Source organism: Medicago sativa, chromosome 3, assembly GCF_051527215.1.
Source record: "Medicago sativa cultivar Bolivia chromosome 3, Bolivia_mono, whole genome shotgun sequence".
Taxonomy (NCBI): Eukaryota; Viridiplantae; Streptophyta; class Magnoliopsida; order Fabales; family Fabaceae; genus Medicago; species Medicago sativa.
Genome location: NC_140751.1, coordinates 68,006,055 through 68,033,669, shown reverse-complemented (window position 1 = coordinate 68,033,669; position 27,615 = coordinate 68,006,055). Strand labels below are relative to the sequence as shown.

Genomic DNA, 27,615 nt, shown 5'->3' with positions numbered 1-27,615 from the left:
AAATTAATGACTGGAAAGGAAAAAAGTTTTAAGATCCTCAATCTCCGCCAAATTCATATCTCAACCTAATATGACACAATTTTCTTCCAAATCATATGAATTTTGATGTAACATCACACCAATTTCTTCTACAATCATTAAGTTGATTAAAAATACTCAATTTGATTCCACAAATGGTTTTTTCAAGAAAACATGTTCAAAGTGTTATTGCTTTGTTACTAATTGCGTTGTTATCATTAACATGGAACCTTAATTCAGTTTCAGCCTCTTCAGGAGGTGTTGCGGGAGGAAGCTTCTTCGATTCAGATTCTTCCTCCTCTGATTCATTCACAAGTGACTCAGATTCTGAACGTGTAAATGAACATCATCATCATACGTATGATTCCCCTCCTCATCATGATGGTGATGATGAGGTTGCAAAGGGTGGAAATGGGCCCTTGGTGTTCTTCATGGTATTTGCATTTGGTATCTTTTTTGTTGGATTTTGGAATAAAGATGCTAATGGGAATAGGAATTCAGTTACTGTACTCAAGCTTCAGGTTTTTAACATAAACACTATTGTTCTGTTCATTCTTCAATTACTATTACTAATTGTAACCTTTGTAACACCGATACCTTTGATCAAAGACGTGTTTGATGTCTAACATGTGTTTGATGTCTAACACGTGTTGGTGTCTGTCTAACACCATTGCACCAACACGACACGAGCACATGTGATTAAGTTAAAATAAAATTCAATTTTCCCATTTATTACCGGTGTGGAAGTGTCGGTGTCAGAGTTTCATGTTCGTGTCTGTGTCTGTGCTTCATCGATACAGACACCTCTGATAGAAAGCATGTGTGGTGTCTGACATGACATCATCACATTTGATTACATTCAATTAATTCAAATTTTCTAAATCGTTATCAGTTTTGACGTGTGTTCGATATATGTGTTAGTCATTCATAGGTAGTAAATGTAAGATATATGTAAATGTTTTTGTGCCTGTTGTTTAAGGTTGGAATGTTGGGTGAGGTGGGATGTACAATACAAAGGGATCTAGCTAGGATTGCAGAAGCTGCTAATACATCCTCTCGAGAAGGTGTCTGCAATTTATTGAAAGGTGAGTTGATTCTAATATTTTTATAGTATATCCTAAATATATGACACTCTTAGAAATTTACTTGTCTTTTACTACATAACTTAAAATTAAAAATCTTTAAATATTCATTTAATTGTACAACTTCCTAGATTGATTGTTATTACAACTAGAGTATACAACTTCCTGGTGGGAACAATTCTTGGTCAGGCTTTACTTTGCCGGGTTAACAAAAAAAAAAAAAGGTATACAACTTCCTAGGCTAGTGCTTACTCATTAAGCGTTCAATACATTTATTGTAAAACCATTATAAATACAGGGTGTGTGATCTCATTATGGACACACATAATTTACACACAATTTTGAAGAGTTTACACATTTTAGAGACTCATTCAAATTTTCAACTACATTAATCATCTCTTATAAACTGAAGGGTGAACTTGGAAAGCAATACACATTATAAGCAAATTTAATACTACTACAAGCTTTCTGAATTCCGGTAATTTAGTAAACAAATGTAGTCCTATATTTAAGAACGTATGCAGTAATATCTTGTGTTATAATCTTGTATTGTATGTTGAACTTGTGAAAATGGTTGTTGTTGTTCTGACTACTATTATTATTATTTAATGTCAAATAGTCTCAATCAATAGCTTACAAAATTGATTTAGTAAATTGTTGTCGTTATCAATCAACAAAGACACAAATATCTTAATTTATGGGTAGAAAGAAAGTGGGGGTGGTAGTTGAGGTGGAGGAGAAAGCTGTTTCAATGGAAAATAGAATTTTGCAAGGATCCTATAGTAGAGTTGGATGAGGCTTAGCGAAAATTCAGTAGAGTGGTGTGGAAGGAAGATAAAGTAGGGAAGTACACTGTTAAGTCAGCCTATCTTTTGTTAAGGAAGGCGACTTGTAGGTCTGTGAAGGATTTGAATACGTTGGTATGGCATAATTTGGTCCCGTTGAAGCTAGCAGCTTTTGCTAGGTGGTTAACACTCAATAGAATTCATTCCAAAGTGAACTTTGCTAACCAAGTGATCATAGGAAAGGATGATCAAAGTTGTATCGGTGAATGTGGCATGGAAGAATCCGTAAATCATTTGTTTTTTGAATGAGCGGTTTTTAGTGTGTTATGAAATTGCAAAGTTGATGGGTGTTTCACAAAGAGGGAGGAATAACTTAAATTGTGTCTCAGGCGTGATTCAGGGTGGGAGAGTCGTAAAATAAAAGTTTCAACTGATGTTGTTTGCTTGTATTTGGTCCATATGGAGAGAAAGCAATCAAGGTATTTTCCGTGCAAAATCTTTATTAGTGGATAAAATTTTCGAGTTCCTAACTGTTGGCTTGGAAATGGTTGAGTTCGAAAGCACCTAGTTTCAAATACTCTTTGTCATGGTTAATCTGTTAGCTTGTTTCGGACTTGGGGGGTCTAGCTTAGTTTGCATCGGCTGCAGTCTTGATTTTTTTTTGAAGAAGCTAAACTAGCCCACCCAAATTGGTACTGGACAGAATCGTACCTGCTGCAGTCTTGATTGTAACGTTCTTAGATTTCCAAGGGCTCGCTTTTGGAGAGAAGGGAAGCAGTATGTTGGAACAGTTTTCTTGCAGCTGGGGCTTTTAGTTTTGCAGGCCACTTGGCAGTTCAATCGATGTAAATCGCTTTTTAATGGGATGTGGAGGTGGTAGAAGGGCTGGTTGCTTCTCTTTTATGTTGGGTGGGGTGTTTATAATGCAAGAAAGGATGTCTCAATGATATCATAGATGGGGGTTTGTGCAGTTTTGTGTTCAATGGATGGACCTTGGTGTGAATTTTGGCAGCTTGTTTGGATTGATTGTCTTGTGAAGAACTGAGGTTAAAGAAGTGGTGGAGTTCATTATGTTACAGTCTTACGTTGGTGGCTTGTTTTGGCTTTTCACTCTGCATAATTATGCAGCACGGTACCTGCATTGAAGTTGCATTCGTGCCGTGTTAGGATGTGCATGGGAGGAATGTGGAAACGTGTGACTAGAGAGGGGATGAAATATATTATAATTTGCAATCAGTTTGTTGGTTTGCCCCTTTGTGTAATTCTGCATAATTATGCAGTAAATTGATTAATGCTTTGAGAGATATCTAAAACAAATGCACAAGTGTTTTAATATAAGTTTCTTTGGCCTTTTGAAAAAAAAGCCTCAAGTAATAATGTTTTGTTCTATAATCTAGCTAACAATGAACTTTATTTTATTCTACAAGGCCTTTGTATTTGATATTCTTCTTGCTGCTTGAACTTTTGTGACAGAGACAATGCAAACTCTGGATCAACATCATGGTTACTGTGTAGCAGGATACTCATCTGTAAGTTCATTCCTTCTCCCAATTAGGGCAATGTGCAATATCAGTTATAGCCTATAGGTGTTAAAAGGGTCACACTTGATGAACAATATCTTTGTCAGGTGGATCTTAAACGAAGCAAGGACGATGGAGAAAAATGCTATAACCAACTATCAAACGAAGAAAGGGCAAAATTTGACGAAGAGACATTAGTTAACTTGACCGACAACCATAAAACAATTATAAGAAGCCAGAGTTATGATAAGCTTGGCAATGAAAACTCCACGGTATGATATAATTTTTATAGAGATTTTAATTGTGCTTCAATTTCTTGGAATATGCACATCGACAAAAAAAAAGTTACTATCAAATTAAATTTCAACTATTGAGCAAATTATTTCATAATTTTGTTCCAAATAGTAGTTATAGAGCTTTAGCCATTAACCAACTAATAGTTTTCTGCAGTTTGATGTGAGAAAGAGTTCTGAAGAAGCAGAGAAATTCGAAACAGAGAAACTTCTCGATGGGTCTGACAACAAGTACATAGTGGTACGGTATGATCTATTTATCTGTGGTTTACATAAATTTGATTTAATTTTTGCGTTGGCATAAACTTTCACAGTTTCATTCTCAATTTTAAAATTTCCATCGTTTTCAACCATAGTATTTTGTGTGGAGTGGCGATATTTTGACAACGCAAAAACATTGTCGTGTACACTCACCGTATCCAACCAGAGTGGATCTCTTCAATTGCAAGCCTTGCATGCAAATCGAGATAAAAAAAACTATTAAAAAAAAAGTAGAAGAGTGGTAGAGTTATACGTTGACGGACAACTTAATGGTGTTCAAATATCTTTACTGTTTGATATATTTCATTTTCTTTCTTATATCTGAGAAATGTCTTATGCTAGATAATATTATTAGTAGCTGTTAAAGGAGCACATAAGCTACCTGATATCAATGGAGCTGAAGATTTAAAGGAAGTCTTACCAAAGCTTAAATCCCTTATCTCCAGCAAATATTTATTAGTAAGTTAAAATAGACATTCTTTTCATGTGTCATATCTTCAATTCATAGTATTATTACTATAACCTTGAATCTTACAGGCTGGTGAGGTGTTATGGACCCCACAGAAAGAGAATGACACCCTCTCAGATGCAAAGCTACTTAAAGACTACCTTCAGTTAGCTAAGTCTATGAAAATCTCTCTAGTTAAGAAACATGAATAAAACAAGTGGGTAATGCTTGGTTGTTATTTTTGTTTTAAATGTTTAGAGACACTTCTAGGCCAACATTATATTGGTCCAAATGAAATTGATCTCAGATCCCTTTAATAAAAACATGGAGTTCAGATCTTATGGTTTGAAAAAATATGGTTGGAAAGGAAGACCTTCAAAAGGACGGTTCGGTGCATGAAAGCTTCCGCATACGTATTGGGATGGAGTCGCACTATTTAGTGTATCTTACCTTATCATGTTTTTTTACACTAGATGCTGTTTTCAAGACTTAAATGTAGTCTTTCATTCACATGACAACAACTTTCCTGTTCTGTCAAGACTCGTTGTAAGAAAGACCTTTTACATAATTATTAAAAAGAAGACCGCGGTGAACCCACTCATAAAGAATGGGGTGATTGCCCCCAAAAATTTAAGGGTTAAATATGTTATTAGTCCATACATTTTGCTCCACTTTGAATAATAGTTCCTACATTTCAATAAATGTTTTTAAAATCCCTACTTTTTACTTCCGTTAATACAATTGGTTCCTACCGTCTTTTTTTGCATAATAAGTAAACAGAATGCTGATGTGGCATTATTTTTATTTTATTTTATTTTTCTTGTCAAAATTAAAACCGGGTTTGGGCCAAATGGCTCTATTTGACCCGGTTCATTGAATCTGACCCGTCTTCATCATTTTTCCACCATGCGCTTTCATAGGCGTTCATTATTCACGAATCACGACCCCCACTCTTTTCTCTTCCTGTGTACTGCAATCGTCCCAGAATCATCATCATCCACTCTTTCAGAAATTAGGGATTTGTAATTCCAAACAACACAAATTTGAAGAACCCCAATTTTGGCCTCTAACCGGAGCACCGCCGTCACCGCTATCTGTCGCGGTTGCTGTTAGTTTGTTTGTGGCTGTCAGCCCTGTGTTGTTGCTGCAGTTTTTTTTCTTGTTAGTTTCAATGAACATAAACTAACACTTGTTAGTTTCAATGAACATAAACTAACACTGTTTATGAACATAAATATTACGCCTAATCCGAGGAGTGTCCGTGCTTCATAGTGAAACATTTCAAAAAATTAACACTGTTTATGTGCATCTATTTTTCAGCCCTATCTTGTTGCTGCAATTTGCTTGCTGGTCGGTTTCACGGTTTTTGTGCTGCGGCTGCTGAATGTTTAGTGTGCATCTATTTTTCAGATCTAGCTTTGTCTAATTTTTTTTTTTTACGGCAGTTTTTCTGTTGTTGTTGAATAGAAGGAAGAAATTCACTGAGATTAGTGTTGTTAATATTGCTTCTAGGTTCTGGTTTGTTTTTGGATTATTATTTTGATAGGTTTATAGTTTTTGGAAGAAATTCACTGAGATTATGAATTTAGAAGGAAGATGAGAAAGATGAAGGTCTTTTATTGGTCCATTATAATAAATTTTACAATTTTGATTTTGTCTTTTTTTTTTTACAAAATAGGCTCCATCCTTATGCCATGTCAGCACTCTGTTAATAGACATGAAATAGACGGCAGAGACCAATTGTATTAACGGAAGTAAAACGTAAGGATTTTAAAAACATTTTTTGAAATGTAAGGACTATTATTTAAAGTGAAGCAAAATGTAGGGATTAATAACATATTTAGGGTTAATTTTTGTTGAAATTTAATTTTTGTTTTCAACTATTTCCCTTTAATTTTATCTATGATTCAGTTTCATTGTTTTTTAGAGATCAAACCTATGATTATTCGATTAAGTATAAATCACGTGCAACATTTAATGATAAAGATATGATTGCAGGAACAATTTAATTTTGTAGTACAGTAATATTAAATAAAGTTTATTGGTTTGTACCAGAAAAAAAGTTTATTCTTTGTGGTTTTTATTTTCGTCTTTTACTTGTGTTTTTCAGCCAAACCTAAAGTTTCAACAACAATCTTCATCAAAATATGATAAATAGTTTCCGAACTATTAAAAATCAATCTAGTTTTTTTAAAGGGTCAATAAGTTATTAGTAAAAAAATGTCAAATACGGTCATTTAAGTTAGTTGTTTATAATAAATTAGTCCATTAATTTTTTTTGGTTACAAATTAGTCATTTAACTCAAAATATATGTACCATGATCATATTTCATCAAATTTAGTTAAAAAGTGTTTATTTGGATGTTTAATGTTAAGTTGGTATGTCCAAATTCACCACTCTTAAGGGGGTCCACTTTGTGGTCGGAGGATGCGTCCATGTTGGGTGCTAAGGAGGGTTCACGATCAGACTGGTTTGCTGAAAATGTTGTTTTGAAAGTGGGGAACGATATCACAAATTCGTTTTGGTTCGATCCGTGGGTGGAGGGGTCGTCTCTGAGAACTAGGTTCCCTCCTCTTTTTCAGGTTTATGATCAATGGGGTGATAGGGTATTAGGGTCGCAAATATGGGGTATTGGGTGGGAGACAGGTGGGAGTGCATTTTTAGGTGGAAGAGGGAGTTGTCGATGGAGGAGTTTATGTTGTTGGAAGAGTTGTTGCAGGCGGTGGAAGGAAAGGTGACTTCGAACTCTTCTGATGCTTGGTCCTGGATAGGGATGTCAATGGGTATCTATGGGCACATGTAGTATGATATCCATCCCTGCCCCATTGAACAAATATGGTACCCGTGCCCGTCCCCATACCCGTGCATGTATCTCTATACGGATAATCCACGGGTATTTAGATACTCACGAATATTCGCTGGTAACCATTGATTTTTTTTTTTTTTACAAAGAAAATATTTTTTTAATTACCTACAAACTATGACTTTTAAACATCCATACATGACATATTCCATTCAAATTTCATGTTCCATACCATAATCCAAAAAGCAACGGTTGAAATAAAATCCAAATAAACATCCAAAATTTCATATGCAAACAACAATCAAAATACTCTATTTATCTCAAATCTCAATCCCTACAAAAAAAATCTCAAATCTCAATCCCTACAAAAAAAAAATGTATAGATGTTTTAGATGACTCACAAGAGAGAACAATTTTGAAACATATATTAATTATGTTTTTTTATTTTAAATAATCTAGAATACTCTTAACAGATATGTTGTATATAGACTAACAGAAATGTCGAAATGGCGGCAATAATGTGTATCTATCCATCCATATTTTCTGTTGTATTTCATCTCTCCCTGTAAACACAAACTTTCAGACATGCACTCCATTTCTGTCGGTATGCATTTTTTAATGCACTAACGTGCGTAACTTTTAAATGATTTTTTATTTTATATTTTTTTTATGAAATTTTGATTTTGATAAAAATCATATGTATAATATGTCCTCGTGAGCTTAACTCAGTTGGTATGGACAATGTATAATATATGCAAGGTCTGAGGTTCGAATCCCAGTCACCACCAAAAAAAATATGTATAATATGTATAGATGTTTGTGACTTTTAAATAGTATAAACTTTTTAGCTTTTGTAATAACATCAACAATATAATGAAAAATATGTTTAAGTGGTTATATGTCTTGAACCTAGATATATCGTTGATGTTCAATGAAAAAACTCAAAAGTATGCGTTAAACTAAATATAATGGTTATATGTCTTTAATAGTATATGTTCTTCTCTTGAACATCAACTCCACCGATTATGAGCCCGTTTGTTATAGCTTTTATAAGAAAAAAAATCACTTTTTTTAAAAAAATAATCACTTTTAAGAGTTTTGCATCCGTTTGTTACAAATTTTTAAAAAAAATCAGAATTTAAAAAAAATCTGAAAACAGTTTCAAATGAGAAGCTGTTACGAGCAGCTTCTCAAAAAATAGATTTTTTTTAGAGGAGAGAGAAAATATGATTTAAGAGATTGAACTAATTTTGTAACAAAAAAATCCCTTTTATATAGTTGTATCCAAACAAACTAGATTATTAGTTTATAAAAAGTTATTTTTATTACGGTAAACAAACGCAAAATAGATTCTGATTTTTCACAAAATCTCTAAAATATAATCTCTAAATTAGGGTCCGTTTGTTACGGATTAAAATAAAAGTGATTTTGACATAAAATAATTTAGAGATTATTTTTTAGAGATTTTATGAAAAATCAGAATCTATTTTGCGTTTGTTTACCGTAATGAAAATCATTTTTTTTTAAACAAATAATCTAGTTTGTTTGGATACAGCTATATAAAAGGGATTTTTTGTTACAAAATTAGTTCAATCTTTAGATCCATATTTTCTCTCTTCTCTAAAAAAAATCTATTTTTGAGAAGCTGCTCTTAACAGCTTCTCATTTGAAGCTGTTTTTAGATTTTTTTTAGATTCTGATTTTTTTAAAAATCTGTAACAAACGGATGCAAAACTCTTAAAAGTGATTATTTTTTTTAAAAAAGTGATTTTTTTCTTAAAAAAGCTATAACAAACTGGCTTTTATGTCATCAAAATCACTTTTATTTTAATCCGTAACAAACGGGCCCTATATGTCTCTCATGAAATGCTTTTGTGTTAGAGCCCCTTTGTTATAGCTTTTTTAAGAAAAAAAATCATTTTTTTTTAAAATAATCACTTTTAAGAGTTTTGCATCCGTTTGTTACAGCTTTTTAAAAAAATCAGAATCTAAAAAAAATCTAAAAACAGCTTCAAATGAGAAGCTGTTAAGAGCAGCTTCTCAAAAAATAGATTTTTTTAGAGGAGAGAGAAAATATGTTTTAAAAGATTGAACTAATTTTGTAACAAAAAATCCCTTTTATATAGTTCTATCCAAACAAACGAAATTATTTGTTTATAAAAAGTGATTTTTATTATTATAAACAAACACAAAATAGATTCTGATTTTTCATAAAATCTCTAAAATATGGGTCCGTTTGGTTCGAGAATTAGGAGGGGAGGGGAGGGAAGGGGAGGGGAGGGGTTTTAACGGAGGGGAGGGGAGGGGAGGGGAGATATTTTAATTAAAAATGTGTTTGGTTCGCAAGGGGAGGGGAGGGATTTTAAAATTATTTTACTGTTTTACCCTTAAACTTAATTAAATAAGGATAATAAAGCAACGAAACAATAACGATGTAATCGATAATAACATCATGTAGATGATGGAATAATGAATTAGTAATAGGGTTGTTACAAGTAGTAAAAAAATTTGTTACATGAAAAAGTTGTTAATAATATGAAATAAAATTTGTTACAAGGATAGTATAACCTGTAATCATAAAAGTTGTTACAAGATAATACAACATATAACCTAATAATAATAAATATTGTTATAAGGATAATATAGAGATTCTAAATTAATCTAAGCATGATTTTGGCAGTGCAATAAAACTTGCTCACCTCCCCTCCCCTCCCCTCCCCTTCTAAAAATTGAACCAAACACTTCAAATTAAAAATCTCCCCTCCCTTCCAAAACACTCGAACCAAACGGACCCTAAATTATTTTATGTCAAAATCACTTTTATTTTAATCCGTAACAAACGGACCCTTACTTGAATGTTAAACTCGAAATGTAGACGCAAGTCCATACTTAATTTTAAAATATAATGAAAAAATTAGCCCATTTTTTTTCTTTCTGTTTCCTTTATTTATTGTTATAGGCAGATTATAGAATAAATACATTATTATAGAAATTATATTTTTTTTCTTTGATTTAATTAGTTTGATTTGTTTTATGATATTTAAATTTAAAATAAAAAAAAATAACCTAACAAAAAAGTGCAACTAAAAGATATAGTTAGTTGTTTTTTTGTTTTTCGTTGACAAAAGATAGTTTGTTACAGTACTCCCGATGGATTTAAAGAAACAACCTTTCAAAATACTAAGCATGATTTTCTTAACAGAAATACCAATCTAAAGATATGTTAGCATCGTGTGTGTGTGTGTGTGTATATATATATATATACACACACCAGTAATATCACAAGTCAAGCACACAAACTTAATTCACTCTTTTGCATGTTAGCAAATCGTTCTCTAGAAACCACTCCAACTCCCCACAGCTCAAAATCCTTTACATTAACCATATCAAAATACAACACACAGTTTTCTTTCATTTTTTCATCTTCAAAGAATGTCTCGAGAACCCTATGACGTCGAAAGCCACGGCATGGCTGCGGTTGCACTGGTGTTGAATGATGAACAACTTGAGGAGATCTCTGTGGAAAAAGGGTTTGAAGGAACATCTGTTCCAACGTTGCAGAAACAGGTTACCGTTAGGGCAGTATTTGTGAGTCTCATGTTGTCGGTGATGTTCACGTTCATCGTGATGAAGTTGAATCTCACAACTGGGATTATTCCTTCGTTGAATGTTTTTGCCGGATTGTTAGGGTTTTTCTTTGTGAAGACATGGACCAAGTTGCTTGAGAAAGCTGGTTGGCTTAATCAACCTTTTACCAGACAGGAGAATACTGTTATTCAGACTTGTGTTGTTGCTGCTAGTGGAATTGCATTCAGCGGTAACTATTCTAACCATTTCAATTTAATACTTGACTCTGAGTTGAATAAATATTTTATGCCCTAATAGTTATTAGAACAAGTTTATGCTCTAATAGTTAATTAATTGCAGTGATATGATACAATGACCTTATTTGTTGTTGACAAATCTTTTACTTGATTTGCTTGCTTGTGTAGGTGGGTTTGGTAGCTACATGTTTGCAATGAGTCCAACTATTGCAAAACAAATTCCAGAAGCTGGCACTGCCAATGATGTTAAGAGTCTTGGTTTAGGATGGATGATTGCATTTCTATTTGTTGTTAGCTTTCTTGGTCTCTTTTCAGTGGTTCCACTCCGAAAGGTACACTAACTTATTACATCATACCTTAATAAAATGTAACCTTCAACACTAGAATATAGGCCTTTTTAATTATTTGATTTTGCATTGAAATATTTGCTTGCATGACATATATCTTTCATATGAATGAACTACTATATTTAAAAAATTGACTCATGAGTTGGATACCTCGTTGCAGCGATGTTTGAATCGATTTTTAAAACATGGGATGGGAATGAGTCCAAACATTTAGTTTTAATTTAATGTTTCCCTGTTGCAGATTATGATTGTTGACTTCGGATTGACATATCCAAGTGGTACTGCAACAGCTCATCTAATTAACAGTTTCCATACATCTGAAGGTGCCAAACTAGCAGAGAAGCAAGTACAAGCACTTGGAAAGTTCTTCTCCTTTAGCTTCTTGTGGGGCTTCTTCCAATGGTTTTTCACTGCCGGTGATGCTTGTGGATTTACAAACTTCCCCACATTTGGTCTCGAAGCCAATCAAAAGATGTACGTAAATCGCCTTTATTTTATTAATGAGAGAATTTAAAAATAGAAAATAAAAAATTATCTCTGTTGCTTGGATTATAAACTACACAATATAAAAGCTGACCGAAACTGAAACCTCTATGTTCTCAATTATGGTGATAGCATGATGAGTTGCCAACTTTTTTAGATAATATTGCTTTGATAAAATAGATTAATATGTATTTTAGTTCCTTTTCTTTTATCTAACATTTATTATTTAATGTACATAACAGGTTCTACTTTGATTTTTCTGCTAGCTATGTGGGGGTTGGGATGATATGTCCATATATAATCAATATTTCGCTGTTGATTGGTGGAATTCTTTCATGGGGTGTCATGTGGCCTCTCATTGGTGCTAAAAAAGGAGATTGGTTCCCTTCTGATCTCAAACAAAGCAGCTTACATGGTCTTCAAGGTTACAAAGTAAGTTGTCTTTCTACATTTCAATTTTTTATTTATTTAAATTGTAGGAGAAAATCTACATTTTTGACAATACTCCACTTTTTGTAAGTATACTTTGGAATTGGTATAGAAAAATAGTAGTTTCTCAATGGATATCAACTTAAAACACAGTTAATTGGATTGAAAACAAGTACAAAACTGGAATTTGGACATACTCTGATGCAATAGATCTTTTTCAATCTGACTAGTTGATAATGTATTCTTTTGGTAGTTTTCTAATTGTATTCTTTTTAAATCACAGGTTTTCATAGGCATAGCAATGATTCTTGGTGATGGTCTATACAACTTTGAGAAAGTTCTTGGCACAACTCTTTTAGGTTTGAAAAAACAATGGAAGAAAAAAGACATAAGAGCACAACCTGATGATCCAAATGCTCCTCTCCCACCTACAATTTCATTCGACGACAAGCGCAAAACCGAGATGTTCCTCAAAAATCAAATCCCCTCATGGTTCGCAATCGCATGCTATGTCATAATTGCAATAATCTCAATCATTACTATCCCCCACATTTTCCACCAGTTAAAGTGGTATTACATCATTTGCATTTACATCATTGCACCCGCATTAGCCTTTTGCAATGCCTATGGTTGTGGACTAACAGATTGGTCCCTTGCATCGACTTACGGAAAATTAGCCATCTTTGCTATTGGTGCTTGGGCAGGTGCAGCTAACGGCGGTGTCCTAGCCGGTTTAGCAGCATGTGGTGTCATGATGAACATTGTTGAAACAGCTTCTGATCTCATGCAAGACTTCAAAACAGGTTACATGACATTGGCTTCTCCGAGATCAATTATTGTGAGCCAAGTTATTGGAACTGCCATGGGATGTGTTATATCGCCGTGTGTTTTCTGGCTATTCTACAACGCTTTTGGTACTCTTGGTCAACCTGGTACAGCATACCCTGCACCGTACGCACTTGTTTTCCGAAACATTGCAATACTAGGTGTGGACGGATTCTCGGCTCTGCCGAAAAACTGCCTCGTACTCTGCATCGTGTTTTTCTTCGGTGCCATATTTATTAATTTTGTTCGCGACTTGGTTGGAAAGAAATACTACAAGTTTATTCCTGTTCCTATGGCTATGGCTATACCATTTTACATTGGAAGCAACTTTGCTATTGATATGTGTGTTGGAAGCTTGATATTGTTTATATGGCAGAAGGTTGATAGGGCTAAGGCTGATGCATTTGGATCAGCTGTTGCTTCTGGTTTGATATGTGGAGATGGAATTTGGTCACTTCCAAACTCTTTTCTTGCTCTTGCTGGAGTGCAGCCACCTATTTGCATGAAATTCTTGTCATGAGCAGCAAATGCTAAGGTTGATAAGTTCTTAGGATCTTGAAGTTGACTTATTGGATCTCAGACACAATAACCCGCCACAATCTGTTGCTTCTCAGATTCAAACAATGGAAAACATTTCACATACATTCAACAGCTCAGAGGAAACAAGCTAAAACCATTTCACAACCATCTGCTGCACAGAAGAAAAAAGCTTCAACTTGCTCATAGGCACAATATAATTTAGAACCTAGCTAGTATTCTTTTATATCTTTTGAATTACCTTTTGATGAATGTTTATGTAAATAAGAACCTATGTTATATTATATATACCTTTTGAATTGGTCTCAACCTTTTGAGTAATGGTTATATCTTATACTAACGTTTTGATGATATAACTTATATGAGATACGATTATGATATGGATTAATCATCTTATACACCCCTTTTAATCCGTAATCCTGCATGCTTATGAGACATAACTTTTCCCACAAGTAAATAAATCTGTATAGCTTCAATGCCTTGGTAAATCCATCAGTCAATTCAAATTCAATGGGACAATAGATGACTTCCATCATTCCTTTTCATCACTAGCTCTCTCATGAAGTAGAATTTAGTCTCTATTTGCTTGCTTCTACCATGTGCAATAGGACTCTTTGTAAGATTGATAGCTGACCTGTTATAAATTTTCAGCTTTAGGGGTAAGTCATCTCAAATTCAGAATGCTTTGTTCTTTTGAATTTCTCATTCTCATTTTTGTTGCTTCCAGTGGTGGAGGTTTTTTGGTGGTGGTGGTGATGAGTGGTGGTGGTGGGGGTGTTAATGTGGTGTGGTGGTTGGTGTTGCTTAGGTGAGGAGGTGGGTGGTTGTTGTGGGCGATTTCTATTGGAGGCTGCCTCTTTTATTCGGGTCCATACTCGTTGTCACTAGCTCTTGTTTGAGTTTAGGGTATTTTGAGGGTGTGTGTCCTTCGAGTGAAGCTCTTTTTCCTATTTGATTGATGTTTTCTCCACCGCAAGTCACGTTGTCCGTCTTACTTATTGTGTGCTAGATTCTGATGGGCCGGTCATTTTGCTTCGAGATCGGGAGTTGGCGTCTAGAGGCATTATTGTTTGGTTGACTACAGTGTTTCTCTTTTAGACCGGGGGTAAGGGGTGTCCCTCTGATTTGGTTCTGAAGTCTGGTGGGCCGATCGCTTTTGATTCGAGATCGGGAGTCAGTTCTCTGGTTCTAGTTTGGTTTTGGGCTTTTTAGGTGTTCCTTCGGTGGACCAGAGGTTGCGCTGTGGTGGAAGCTGAATGATCTTTAGAGAAGGAGTTCTTCGGAGGTGGCACAGTGTTGGTGATGAGGACCGGGTTCTCTTTTACAAGGGTGTTCTCTTGAGGTGGGTAGTGGCGACGAGTGTTATGGATGTCGTTTTTTAGTGGTCGGTTAGTATAGGTGTCAGTTTTAGGGGAGGTTTATTTTGGTGTGTGTTGTCCTTATGGGTGTTGATGGCAGGGGTTGTTGGTGTTTGTTTTCAGGTGTTCCGTCTATATACGGCGCCTTAGTTTGTACTTTCTGTAACACCAGTCTCTGTTCGTCTTGTGCAGAGACCTGGTTTTTAATAAAATTTTGCTGATTCAAATAAAAAAAATAAGGTCATCAAGATACAAGCATATCAAAGTGATATCAGTATCACTCAGATCCAGCACACACATACCATATTCAACTGTGCATCTTTTCAAACCAAGTTGAATAAGAAACTTGTTTCTTGTTCCATGCTCACATAATCTCTTTTTTGGACATTTTTTATTTAAATCTATGCAACAAATCGTGTTACTTCCTCTTCCCTCTCACATGAAGCATCAACAACAACAATAAATCAATGTTTTGATTTTGGATATCAACTTTATTTGATATTTATATCTTTTGAAGATCTTTATGTCAACTCCCTTTTGTTTTTCTCACAATCTGTAAAGATTTTTATAGTTTTAGAACAATTTTGATGATGTAAATTTATTTGGAACCGTTTCTATTATTTTTGATATTTTTTTGTCATCTCCTTTGTTGAGTTTGTTTGATTTTCTTTGGATATTTTGTTCTTAATTATTTATGAATACTTTTCTCACTAAATCTTAAACCAATCATACATGTTTTATTTTTTTCCTCTCTCTATGTGATAATAGTCATCGTTTTTCTGTTTCAATAGCTTTGTACACGACCTTTATAAATGTAAATGTGTTTTTGTGGTTGTTGTTGTTGTACACAAAATAATTGTTTACGTCTCATTTATCAAGCCTAACAATTAGTTGTTGAATGTTACCTTGTTTATGACTTTTTTTTAATTATTTCATTTATATTCTACTTTTATACATGCCTATATTATATATATTCATTATTTTCTCTATAAAAAAGAAGACAAGTTTTTTTTCTTCTCCCATTCCCCTAAATTTTCTTTTCCCATTTCTAAATTTTGATGATTATGAGCCCGTTTGTTATAGCTTTTTTAAGAAAAAAATCACTTATTTTAAAAAAATTAATCACTTTTAAGAGTATTGTATCCGTTTGTTACAAATTTAAAAAAAAATCAGAATTTAAAAATAATCTAAAAACAGCTTCAAATGAGAAGCTGTTAGGAGCAGCTTAAAATAAAATAGATTTTTTTAGAGGAGAGAGAAGATATAATTTAAGAGATTGAACTAATTTTGTAACAAAAAAATCCCTTTTATATAGTTGTATCCAAACAAACTAGATTATTTGTTTTAAAAAAGTGATTTTTATTACAGTAAACAAACACAAAATAGATTCTGATTTTTCATATAAACTCTAAAATATAATCTCTAAATTATTTTATATCAAAATCACTTTTATTTTAATCGGTAACAAACGGGCCCAAAATATAATCTCTAAATTATTTTATGTCAAAATCACTTTTATTTTAATCCGTAACAAACGGGCCCTATATTTTATAAATAATTTTAAAAAAACAAAAATTAATGCAAAATTAAAAGTTAATATTTATTGTAAAATTATGGAAGAGCAAAATATGAATGTTGTTTGATATGCTTGACGTAGAATCCACATTCTTTAAAAGGCTAAAAAATAAGATTTACAATTTGTTAAAGTTGATATGAATGGAAAAATAATGAAGGCAAATGAACAAAGAACAATATAAGCTTGATCTTCATCCTCATACCTTTGTAAGAGGAAAATAATTTCATTTCCTTACCCTACCCGTGTGATTCTTTACTTAAAATATAACATTTTTCACGTAAAATAGAGAAGAAAAAATTGATATTAGAAAAACATAGAAGATCTAAATATGTAGATAAGAAAACGTTAGAGTAAAATGAGGAAAATTGAAAGGAGAGAACTATGAGAGAATAAAAGTGTCTTGAATGATATATACATAATAGTGTAATTTAAAATTTGAATTTGAGATTTTTGCCGCAAAAGTTAGCATCAAATAAATGCAAAAGTTGATTTAAAATAATATATATATATATATATATATATATATATATATATATATATATATATATATTGACAGAAACAAAGTTAACTATTATCATTAATCAACCAATGTTCAATACAAGAAGGATAAGAATAAAAAATACGGTGACTAGCCCAAGAACAGGCCGCCCTAGCTAAGCTATGAGCAATCATGTTCGCTTGTCTCCTAACAAACTTCACCTCGATGTTGGAATGTAAAGATAACTGATAAATAATACTAGAAACAATAGCATAGAATTCCGAATCACCATGGCCCGGAGAAGATAAAGCTTGCACTAGAGTAGATGAGTCAGACTCGAACACAACCCGGTCCCATCTGTTCGCATCAGCAAAGTGAAGGGCCTCGAGTAAGGCTAATGCCTCCCCCTCCAAAACTGTCATATTTGCCCGCTTCCATTTTGTTTTAGCCAGAATAAATTGCCCGCGGGAGTCTCTAACACAACACGCAAAAGATGTAATATGGTTACGATCATGGAACGCGACATCTACATTGCACTTCAACCACGTCTCGCTCGGTTTTTCCCAAACTAAATTGTTACCTTGCACTCTACTCTGCTCGTGTTGTACAACCAGTGGTGAAGGCTGTTTATGAACATCTTGCCATTGCTGCCATGCATCTAGTGCTGTCCTCCCAATGCTCGTTGATGTATGGTGAGCGTCATTCCAAATGACATCATTACGTGCAGCCCAAATTTGCCAAAGAAGTAAAGCCACCCGACCAGCAATGTCTCGACTTTCTGAACGAAATATATCAAAAACAAAGTCTGCCAAACTGCTCACAGTTCCAACTCGCGGTTGCAGCACAGTCGCAAGCCTTGCCCAATACCAACTCTCACGCGCCACCGTACAACCCACAAAAGCATGCCAATCATCCTCAACAACCGTTTCACACCAGGGACATATCATCTCACATTGTACATGTCGTGATTGTAATCGAAGGCGCGTCGGAACACACTTTCTACAAATCCTCCATAACAGATTACGAGCTTTATGAGGGGAATTCACCTTCCAGATTCTATGTCATTCTCCTTCAACATGGAATCGATTAGTATGTAGCAACTCCACCATAGCTAGTTTATAACCAGGTCTTAACAGTATACCTCCCATTTCGTTCCATTATCCACGCTATTTTATCATTTTGAACTTCCGCAAATAGTGGTGTGTCGAGAATAGCCTGCACCATATCATCTGGAAACAAAGATTCAATCTTATTAATATCCCAAACCCGTTCCTCGGTAGCTATCAAATCAGACACACTCAAACTATGAACACCTTGGCTTTGTGGGGATTGAATCCAGCTTCCCTGGGCACCTCGAACCCATGGATCATTCATCACGCTAACATGCTGCCCATTTCCTATTGTCCATCTACATCCATATAAAAGTAACTGACGCGAATTCCAAATACTCCGCCAAGCAAAGCTCGGGTTATAACCGAGTTTAGCAGATAAAAATGATGAACGGGGAAAATACCTCGATTTAAAAACTCTAGCAACCAGAGATTCAGGTTTAGACAAAAAACTCCATCCTTGTTTAGCTACCATGGCGAGATTAAAAGCTTTGTAATTCCTAAACCCCATACCACCAAATTCTTTGGGGCATGCCACACGTTCCCATGCCATCCATTTAATCCGACGATTGTTACTCCTACCTCCCCACCAAAACGCATTGATCATCTTCTCAATATCATCTATAACTAAATTCGGCAGAAGATAAATACTCATTATGTATGAAGGAATAGATTGTAACACAGATTTGATCATAACTTCCTTACCCGCCTTCGATAATGCTCGTCCCCTCCACACATTTATTCGTTTCCAGATACGATCCTTGATAAACGAAAAAACTGATCTCTTATATCTACCAATCATTGAAGGTAATCCCAAATACTTTCCAGTACCCATCACATGTCGGACAAGGATCCCAAATATATATTAAAAATAATATATATTTGAATTATGAAAAGATGGAAAAGTACTGTCACATATAGTTTGTATCAAAATCAAAGTTTTATAAAAACTACTATTCGTAATTTATACAAATTAGAAAGACAAAAAACAGATGGATGTGACTCTTGTAATAAAGGGAAAAAGGAATAGGGGCTTTGGTATGGTTTTTTCATTATACCAACTACCAAAAAGATGGTCATGTATGTCTTTCCACTTTTTTTGTTACGCTAAAGTTTGAAAATTATGAACGTTATTTTTCTATAAAATTTTGATTTTGATAAAAAGTATAAATATGAATGATTTTTGCTTTCAAATTATAACAATCCAAACTAACCTTGTTAAACTATTTCAATAACACCAACAATATAAAAAAAAATATAACCTAAATTTTTATCTTTTTTAATGACATTAACAACCATAATTATTATATAAAAAGTTGTTTTAGGGTATAATTGAGATAATGAAAAAGTCAGCACAATCTTATATTTTATTTATATATAGTATAGATGTACTCGATCTTGTTTGTTACACTTTTTAAAGCAAGAAAAAACTGGACATACATTCATATTGTGTTGGTTACATTTTTTTATTTTGAATTCACTCCTATCAATTATCTTTTTAAAGGATAAATGATAAGGAAAAAAAATTGATATATCGTTGACAATAAAGATCGAGTTTGTTACAATTTTTTTAAATATTTGAATTTACTATCTATTTGTTATATGTGCTATTTGTATTTAATGTTGAGAGTAATTTGGGAAAGAGAAGAAGCCAGCCCAAAAGAGTCAAAATGGGCTATTTTCTTTATATGACACCAACAAAGTAACATTCTTATGATCAAATTTGATATATATATATATAGACACACACACACACACACACACACACACACACACACACACACACACAGTTAGGGTGCAACACACAATTTATTTGAGTAGATTTTACAAAATGATTGGGGTGACCAGTCCCAAAATATTCCCATACATAATCCAATTAAAATCCTATCAGATCAGCGTGGAGCTTGGAACTCGTCTTATCGTCGTGTAGATTCTCCTCTAGGAGAAATCCCATCCAGCATAATCGGGAGCCTTGAAGGACACGACTTATCATAACATATTTTCTATAAACATATTTTGATCAATCCCGTAACACCATACTAAATTTATCTTGGATATTTAGCATATGCGTTAAACTTGGCACTGAACACATTAAAATTAAAATAATTAAAAAAATTCTTTTGAACAATTTTTACAAATTACTTGTTTCAAGCATCCAACAAAGTCCCACTTACGTTAACAAAATTCATACATGACAAGTAACATAATTATCCAACTTCTTCTGCTTACTTCATCACGAACTGCCTTGCATGCGAGTCACATGTGGATCCGAAATAAAAATAAAAGGGATTGGGGTGAGACAAGATGTCTCAGTGAGTTCCACCTATCCTAGGTTGTAGGCGGTCTCATGGAACCTATGATCGTCATCTGTTTCTAGACTCAATCCATTTAGGGTTTATATTGTTCTTATTTACAAAACTGAGCGACCGGGGGAAAAAACTAGAATCACTATCTGAATACTATCATAATCATAATCATATTCTTATACATAATCATACTCAGAATATCTTTCATATTTATGTTAGAAAGTTACCGTTGAATAATCAATATTGTCTGAGTTCATTTCACGAAATAAACCCGAGTGGAGTAACCCCAGAATTTATTCCCATACAAGACCGATGAAAATTCCTAGTTAAGGCTAACACCGGACTCCTCTTGTCGTTGTGCAAGACTTACCTTGGTGTACTTGCAAAAAGTACGGTAAGAGATTCTAGGGTTAAGAATCGTTTTCTAGGGTTTAGATTGATGATTAGATGCCTTGAGAATGCTCTCAAGAGTGGTATTTATAGCCTGCTATGGGCTTGGGTTTTGGTTGCTTGGTTCCCAAGTAAGAGGGGTATTCTTGTATTTTAGGCGGTTTCTAGAGACTTCTAGAAGCTTGGAAGGGCGGTGCCTTAAGACGAGCGCCCCAAGGTCTCAAGAGCCCTTCCTGAGGGCGCCTGAGCCCTTTTAGTGGCCTTAAAGCCTTTCTGGAGGCGTTAGAGCCTCTCTGGAGGGCTTCTAAGCCTTTAGGAATATTATGACGGTTCACAGCCCCCCAAGCACAAGTCTTGGGACAAGGCGAAGTGATGACAGCATGAGATTGGACCTTCTGGAAGTCATTAGGTCTTTAGGAAGGTTTTGGCAGTTCACAGCCCCCCAAGCACGAGTCTTGGGACAAGGCGAAGTGATTGGCTTTCTTTAAAATTTTAGATTACACTTGCTGTTATTTTCGACGATTCTCCTGGGGCGATCCTGAAATGTACTGGGACCCCCGAGGGTATGTATATGATCCGTGTTTAAGATACCCTCCCCGGATGGTCTCAAAATGTTTTAATAGCCCCCAAGGGTGCATGTATTACGCACTACCGGTTCCTGTAGCCCACCAAGCATGAGTCTTGGGACAAGGCGAGATGGTTTGTAAACGGGTGGGTCAATCTTTGAATGCTCCATTTGCAATCAGTTTGTAAGCACCATAGCGAAGTGGCTAAAGCAAGTTTGTATAGTCACTATATCTCAGGTTCAAAAACGCCAGAAGGCGACGTGATGTAGTCTGTACTTTTGGCGTTATCTTCGACTCTTTGTATTGTTTTAGATAGGTATTTCGTATGAGGGTTCTCTAATCCCTGTGAAGTTATTCTGATGGTCCACAACTCCCGAAGCACGAGTCTTGGAACAAGGAGAAGTGTTTGAATTCTTAATGCTTTGTTTTTAGTACGTATGTGCCTTTGGGCGTTGTCGTCCGAACTTGGAGAGTCCTCCTAGGGTGATTTTACGTTTTCTTCAAAGACCCCAGGGAATATATATTCGAATTGTTTTATAGGTCGACCACTCACAGCCCCCCAAGCACGAGTCTTGGGACAAGGCGAAGTGGTTTGTATCGTCGTGACGAGTTGACTTCTTTATGGCGATTCCTCGTTAAATTTGCGTTGGTTTTGCTTGCTGAATTCGTTTTGGAGATTTTACATAAATGATTTTATTACTTTTGATGCTTCGGCGATTTTCAATGATTTGAATTGTCGTGCTTGTTTTCTTATATGCTCCAGTGACTGTGTCAGCTCAGATTCTCAACATTTGGCGTTTGATATTCCGGCGACTTTTTGTCGGCTTGGTTGATCTTCATTTTTTTGGCGACTTTGAGACTTTATTTTTCCATTATCTTGTTTTTCTCATGGAGTCGATTTGTAGATTTTCCACCCCGCCAGAGCCTTTATCAACCTTTAGGGCGACGTGTCGATTTGTAGATTTTCACCCCGCCAGAGCCTTTATCAAGTTTGACGTTTAGGGCGCCTATGTAGATTTGTAAATTCCGTTGATGTCGAACCCCGCTAGAGCCTTTATAAGGTTGACGTTTCAGGGCGCCTATGTAGATTTGTAGATTCCGTTGATGTCGAACCCCGCCAGAGCCTTTATAAGGTTGACGTTTCAGGGCGATCGCAGATTTATGATAATTTGGCGATTTTTATAGTCGAACCCCGCCAGAGCTCTTTAACGGTTGACGTTTAGGGTGATCGCATAATGTTTAACTTGTTGGCGACTTAATTAGTCGAACCCCGCCAGAGCCCTTTAAGGATTGACGTTTAACGTTTAGGGTGGTCGCATAATGTTTAACTTGTTGGCGACTTAATTAGTCGAACCCCGCGAGAGCCCTTTGAGGGTTGACGTTTAGGGTGGTCGCATAAGGTTTAACTTGTTGGCGACTTAATTAGTCGAACCCCGCCAGAGCCCTTTGAGGGTTGACGTTTAGGGTGGTCGCATAATGTTTAACTTGTTGGCGACTTAATTAGTCGAACCCCGCCAGAGCCCTTTAAGGGTTGACGTTTAGGGTGGTCGTATATTTGTAGATTCCGTTGAAGTCGAGCCCCGCCAGAGCCTCTCAAGGATGTTGAGGTTTAGGGCGCCTAGTTGATTTGTAGATTCCCGTGGATATTGTAGTAGCACTCCGTGTTTCATCTTCAAGCTCTAAATGGTGGGATCATTGCTTTCTACATTTCATTTTGGCGCGTTATTTGGCGAGTTCTTCTTTTTGTTTAAACTCGCCCTTGGCGTCGCTTTTTGTTGAAGTCTTCCGACCTTGTTTTGTAGATTTCTCCAATTCCAGAGGCATCACCAGAGATGGGTGCTGATCAACCGGATTTCAAAAGCCACTGTTAAAAAACTCCAGCAGCACATCTATACATCCCTCGAGCAATACTTCAAGCACAGATTGGCATATGAATAATTGTGCACATGGTTGTCAATGCTTCCAAAGATGAGTTTGATACGATTTCTTGGTGGCATCATTGACGATGGGGTTGTTGAATGGGGACGACATGTTCAGAAAACAAAGCAAAACAAGAAACATAGTGAAGCTTTCATAATCAATAGTCTGTAGCATGAAGTCCTCACAAAATTATATGTTTACAATTGATATTCCGAATTAAATATATTTGTCAAATAATCTATATTCAGCTGAATCGGGAAATTGGAAAAGCATATTAAAATCCAGGATTAAAGTAAAGTATAAGTCTATACACCTTTGTGTGGACAAACAGCTAGTTAAACTATTTCATAAAATCATGTAGGAAACATTAAAGAAAGAATATATTAATGTAATGGAAGTGTTAGTTTACTGGTCCCAAAAACATATAGTAAAATATATGATCAAAGAACCGTACATGGTGTATATAGGATTGTTATAATTCCATAAGTGCATCATGGATAAGCTTGTGAGTTTATCCATAAAATATGATGGATCTATGAGGCTAAAATGACATGCTATGTGCATCAATTAACATCAACATGTGCATACATAAAAACAACGTGTACGTGTAAGCCACTAATATTCAATTACTGACCACACAACATTCAGACAAGTCAAAGAGCCACAATTTAGGAACATGAAAATTAACAAAGAATTAATAATCGCGATCGATTTTCATGAGACTTATGTATCGCTAATATCATTGGAAAAAGTGAACGGAATTGAATTTGATATAACCTGGGTTATTCGGGCGATTAAAAAACAAACTTGAGTGCGAGAACTTGCTTGTTGATACCGATTGGAAAAAATTGACCGCTTCAGGGCAGCTTTAGTCCTCCGATTCTCCTATGGAAAAATTGATGTCTACGGTGATTTGGTCTTCGCCGGCCACCATCTTTCCGAGGTTGCCGGGAAGTTTTTAGGTTTATGAGTGTGGTCTAGGTTAGTTTTACCTTTTCCCACAGACGGCGCCAATTGTACTTGAAAAAAGTACGGTAGGGGATTCTAGGGTTAAGAATCGTTTTACGGTAAGGGATTCTAGGGTTAAGAATCGTTTTCTAGGGTTTAGGCTGATGATTGCCTTGAGAATGCTCTCAAGAGTGGTATTTATAGCCTGCTATGGACTTGGGTTTTGGTTGCTTGGTTTCCAAGCAACATGGGTATTCTTGTATTTTAGGCGGTTTCTAGAGATTTCTTGAAGCTTGGAAGGGCGGTGCCTTAAGGCGAGCGCGCCAAGGTCTCAGGAGCCCTTCCTGAGGGCGCCTGAGCCCTTTTAGAGGCCTTAAAGCCTTTCTGGAGGCCTTAGAGCCTTTCTGGAGGCCTTAGAGCCTCTCTGGAGGGCTTCTAAGCCTTTAGGAATATTATGACGGTTCACTTGGAAAACTGCCTGTCCACTACTGACTGGGAACATCAACTCCACTGATTATACGTCTCTCATGAAATGCTTTTGTGTTACTTGAATGTTAAACTCGAAATGTAGACGCAAGTCCATACTTAATTTTAAAATATAATGAAAAAATTAGCCCATTTTTTTTCTTTCTATTTCCTTTATTTATTGTTATAGGCAGATTATAGAATAAATACATTATTATAGAAATTATATTTTTTTTCTTTGATTTAATTAGTTTGATTTGTTTTATGATATTTAAATTTAAAATAAAAAAAATAACGTAACAAAAAAGTGCAACTAAAAGATATAGTTAGTTGTTTTTTTGTTTTTGTTGACAAAAGATAGTTTGTTATAGTACTCCCGATGGATTTAAAGAAACAACCTTTCAAAATACTAAGCATGATTTTCTTAACAGAAATACCAATCTAAAGATATGTTAGCATCGTGTATATATATATATATATGAGCAATGTTATATCTCTAGAAAAATAAATCAAGAATTCTTCAAGAATAAAGAATAGCCAATCACAATGCACTATTTGCCACAATTCAAGGAGGTGTGGCTGAAAAATAGGAAGTGGACAAATAAATCATCCAATTAAAATTTGTCAACTGTGTCTTGAACAATTCTTGAAGCTATTTTTCTTGAGAAGTAGCATTTTCCTATATATATACACCAGTAATATCACAAGTCAAGCACACAAACTTAATTCACTCTTTTGCATGTAATATCACAAGTCAAGCACACAAACTTAATTCACTCTTTTGCATGTTAGCAATTCGTTCTCTAGAAACCACTCCAACTCCCCACAGCTCAAAATCCTTTACATAAACCATATCAAAATACAACACACAGTTTTCTTTCATTTTTTCATCTTCAAAGAATGTCTCGAGAACCCTATGACGTCGAAAGCCACGGCATGGCTGCGGTTGCACTGGTGTTGAATGATGAACAACTTGAGGAGATCTCTGTGGAAAAAGGGTTTGAAGGAACATCTGTTCCAACGTTGCAGAAACAGGTTACCGTTAGGGCAGTATTTGTGAGTCTCATGTTGTCGGTGATGTTCACGTTCATCGTGATGAAGTTGAATCTCACAACTGGGATTATTCCTTCGTTGAATGTTTCTGCCGGATTGTTAGGGTTTTTCTTTGTGAAGACATGGACCAAGTTGCTTGAGAAAGCTGGTTGGCTTAATCAACCTTTTACCAGACAGGAGAATACTGTTATTCAGACTTGTGTTGTTGCTGCTAGTGGAATTGCATTCAGCGGTAACTATTCTTAACCACTTCATTTTAATACTTGACTCTGAGTTGAATAAATATTTTATGCCCTAATAGTGTTTAGAACAAGTTTATGCTCTAATAGTTAATTAATTGCAGTGATCTGATACAATGACCTTATTTGTTGTTGACAAATCTTTTACTTGATTTGCTTGCTTGTGTAGGTGGGTTTGGTAGCTACTTGTTTGGAATGAGTCCAAATATTGCAAAACAAGCTGGCACTGCCAATGATGTTAAGAGTCTTGGTTTAGGATGGATGATTGCATTTCTATTTGTTGTTAGCTTTCTTGGTCTCTTTTCAGTGGTTCCACTCCGAAAGGTACAGTACTATCAAATAATCAATACTTTGTCATACCTTAATAAAATCAATTTAACCCGTCCTTGTTCAATCAATTTAAAACAATTGAACATGACTTGGAAACGTCGCTGCTGCGATGTTTGAATCGATTTTTAAAACGTGGGATGGGAATGACTCAAAGCTCTTTTAGTTATTGCCATTTAGTTTTAATTTGATTTCCTTGTTGCAGATTATGTTTGTTGACTTCAAACTGACATATCCAAGTGGTACCGCAACAGCTCATCTTATCAACAGTTTCCATACATCTGATTCAGTGCAAGTAAAAGCACTTGGATATGTTCTTCTCCTTTAGCTTTTTGTGGGGTTTCTTCCAATGGTTTTTCAGTGCTAGTGATGATTGTGGATTTGCAAACTTCCCCACATTTGGTCTTGAAGCCTATCAAAACAAATACGTGACTTGCCTTTATTTTATTAATTAATGAAAGATTTTAAAATGGAATTAACTCTCTTACTTGGATTATAAACTATAGAATATAAAAGCCGACCGAAACTGAAACCTCTATGTTCTCAATTATGGTGATAGCATAGCATGATGAGTTTGTAACTTTTTTTAGATAATATTGCTGTGATAAAATAGATTAATATGTATTTTAGTTCCTTTTCTTTTAGCTAACATTTATTATTTAATGTACATAACAGGTTCTACTTTGATTTTTCTGCTACCTATGTGGGGGTTGGGATGATATGTTCATATATAACCAATATTTCGTTGTTGATCGGTGGAATTCTTTCATGGGGTGTCATGTGGCCTCTCATTGGTGCTAAAAAAGGAGATTGGTTCCCTGCTGATCTCAAACAAAGCAGCTTACATGGTCTTCAAGGTTACAAAGTAAGATTTCTTTCTACATTTCAATTTTTTATTTATTTAAATTGTAGGAGAAAATCTACTTTTTTTGACAACACTCCACTTTTTTGTAAGTATACTTTGGAATTGATATAGAAAAATAGTAGTTTCTCAATGAAACAAGTACAAAACTGGAATTTGTAAATACTATGATGCAATAGATCTTTTTCAATGTGACCGGTTGATAATGTATTCTTTTGGTAGTTTTCTAATTGTATTCTCTCTAAACTACTGGTTTTCATAGGCATAGCAATGATTCTTGGTGATGGTCTATACAACTTTTTGAAAGTTCTTGGCACAACTCTTATAGGTTTGTATAAACAATGGAAGAAAAAAGACATAAG

The 27,615-nt window shown here is 35.0% G+C and overlaps 2 protein-coding genes across 2 annotated transcripts; both read left to right on the top strand.

The window, feature by feature from the left end:
• The first annotated feature begins 57 nt into the window (after positions 1-57).
• LOC146939473 (FLUCTUATING-LIGHT-ACCLIMATION protein 1, chloroplastic-like) lies at positions 58-5,049 on the top strand. Its single transcript, XM_085753100.1, has 7 exons — positions 58-539; positions 998-1,103; positions 3,359-3,414; positions 3,513-3,677; positions 3,856-3,939; positions 4,302-4,418; positions 4,497-5,049. The coding sequence occupies exons 1-7, from the start codon at positions 174-176 to the stop codon at positions 4,617-4,619; spliced, it is 1,017 nt and encodes a 338-aa protein (XP_085609226.1). The 5' UTR covers positions 58-173; the 3' UTR covers positions 4,620-5,049.
• Positions 5,050-10,643: 5,594 nt separating this feature from the next.
• On the top strand, positions 10,644-13,893 carry LOC146939472 (putative metal-nicotianamine transporter YSL7). Its single transcript, XM_085749777.1, has 5 exons — positions 10,644-11,028; positions 11,204-11,367; positions 11,624-11,856; positions 12,108-12,297; positions 12,578-13,893. The coding sequence occupies exons 1-5, from the start codon at positions 10,644-10,646 to the stop codon at positions 13,637-13,639; spliced, it is 2,034 nt and encodes a 677-aa protein (XP_085605903.1). The 3' UTR covers positions 13,640-13,893.
• The last annotated feature ends 13,722 nt before the right edge of the window (positions 13,894-27,615 follow it).

Excerpts from the sequence above, each read along its gene's own strand:
- LOC146939473 (XM_085753100.1), top strand. The coding sequence starts at position 174 with ATGGTTTTTTCAAGAAAACATGTTCAAAGTGTTATTGCTTTGTTACTA. Across the intron at positions 1,104-3,358 it reads TGTCTGCAATTTATTGAAAG|AGACAATGCAAACTCTGGAT; the intron begins GTGAGTTGATTC and ends CTTTTGTGACAG. Across the intron at positions 3,678-3,855 it reads TTGGCAATGAAAACTCCACG|TTTGATGTGAGAAAGAGTTC; the intron begins GTATGATATAAT and ends AGTTTTCTGCAG.
- LOC146939472 (XM_085749777.1), top strand. The coding sequence starts at position 10,644 with ATGTCTCGAGAACCCTATGACGTCGAAAGCCACGGCATGGCTGCGGTT. Across the intron at positions 11,368-11,623 it reads CAGTGGTTCCACTCCGAAAG|ATTATGATTGTTGACTTCGG; the intron begins GTACACTAACTT and ends TCCCTGTTGCAG. Across the intron at positions 12,298-12,577 it reads ATGGTCTTCAAGGTTACAAA|GTTTTCATAGGCATAGCAAT; the intron begins GTAAGTTGTCTT and ends TTTAAATCACAG.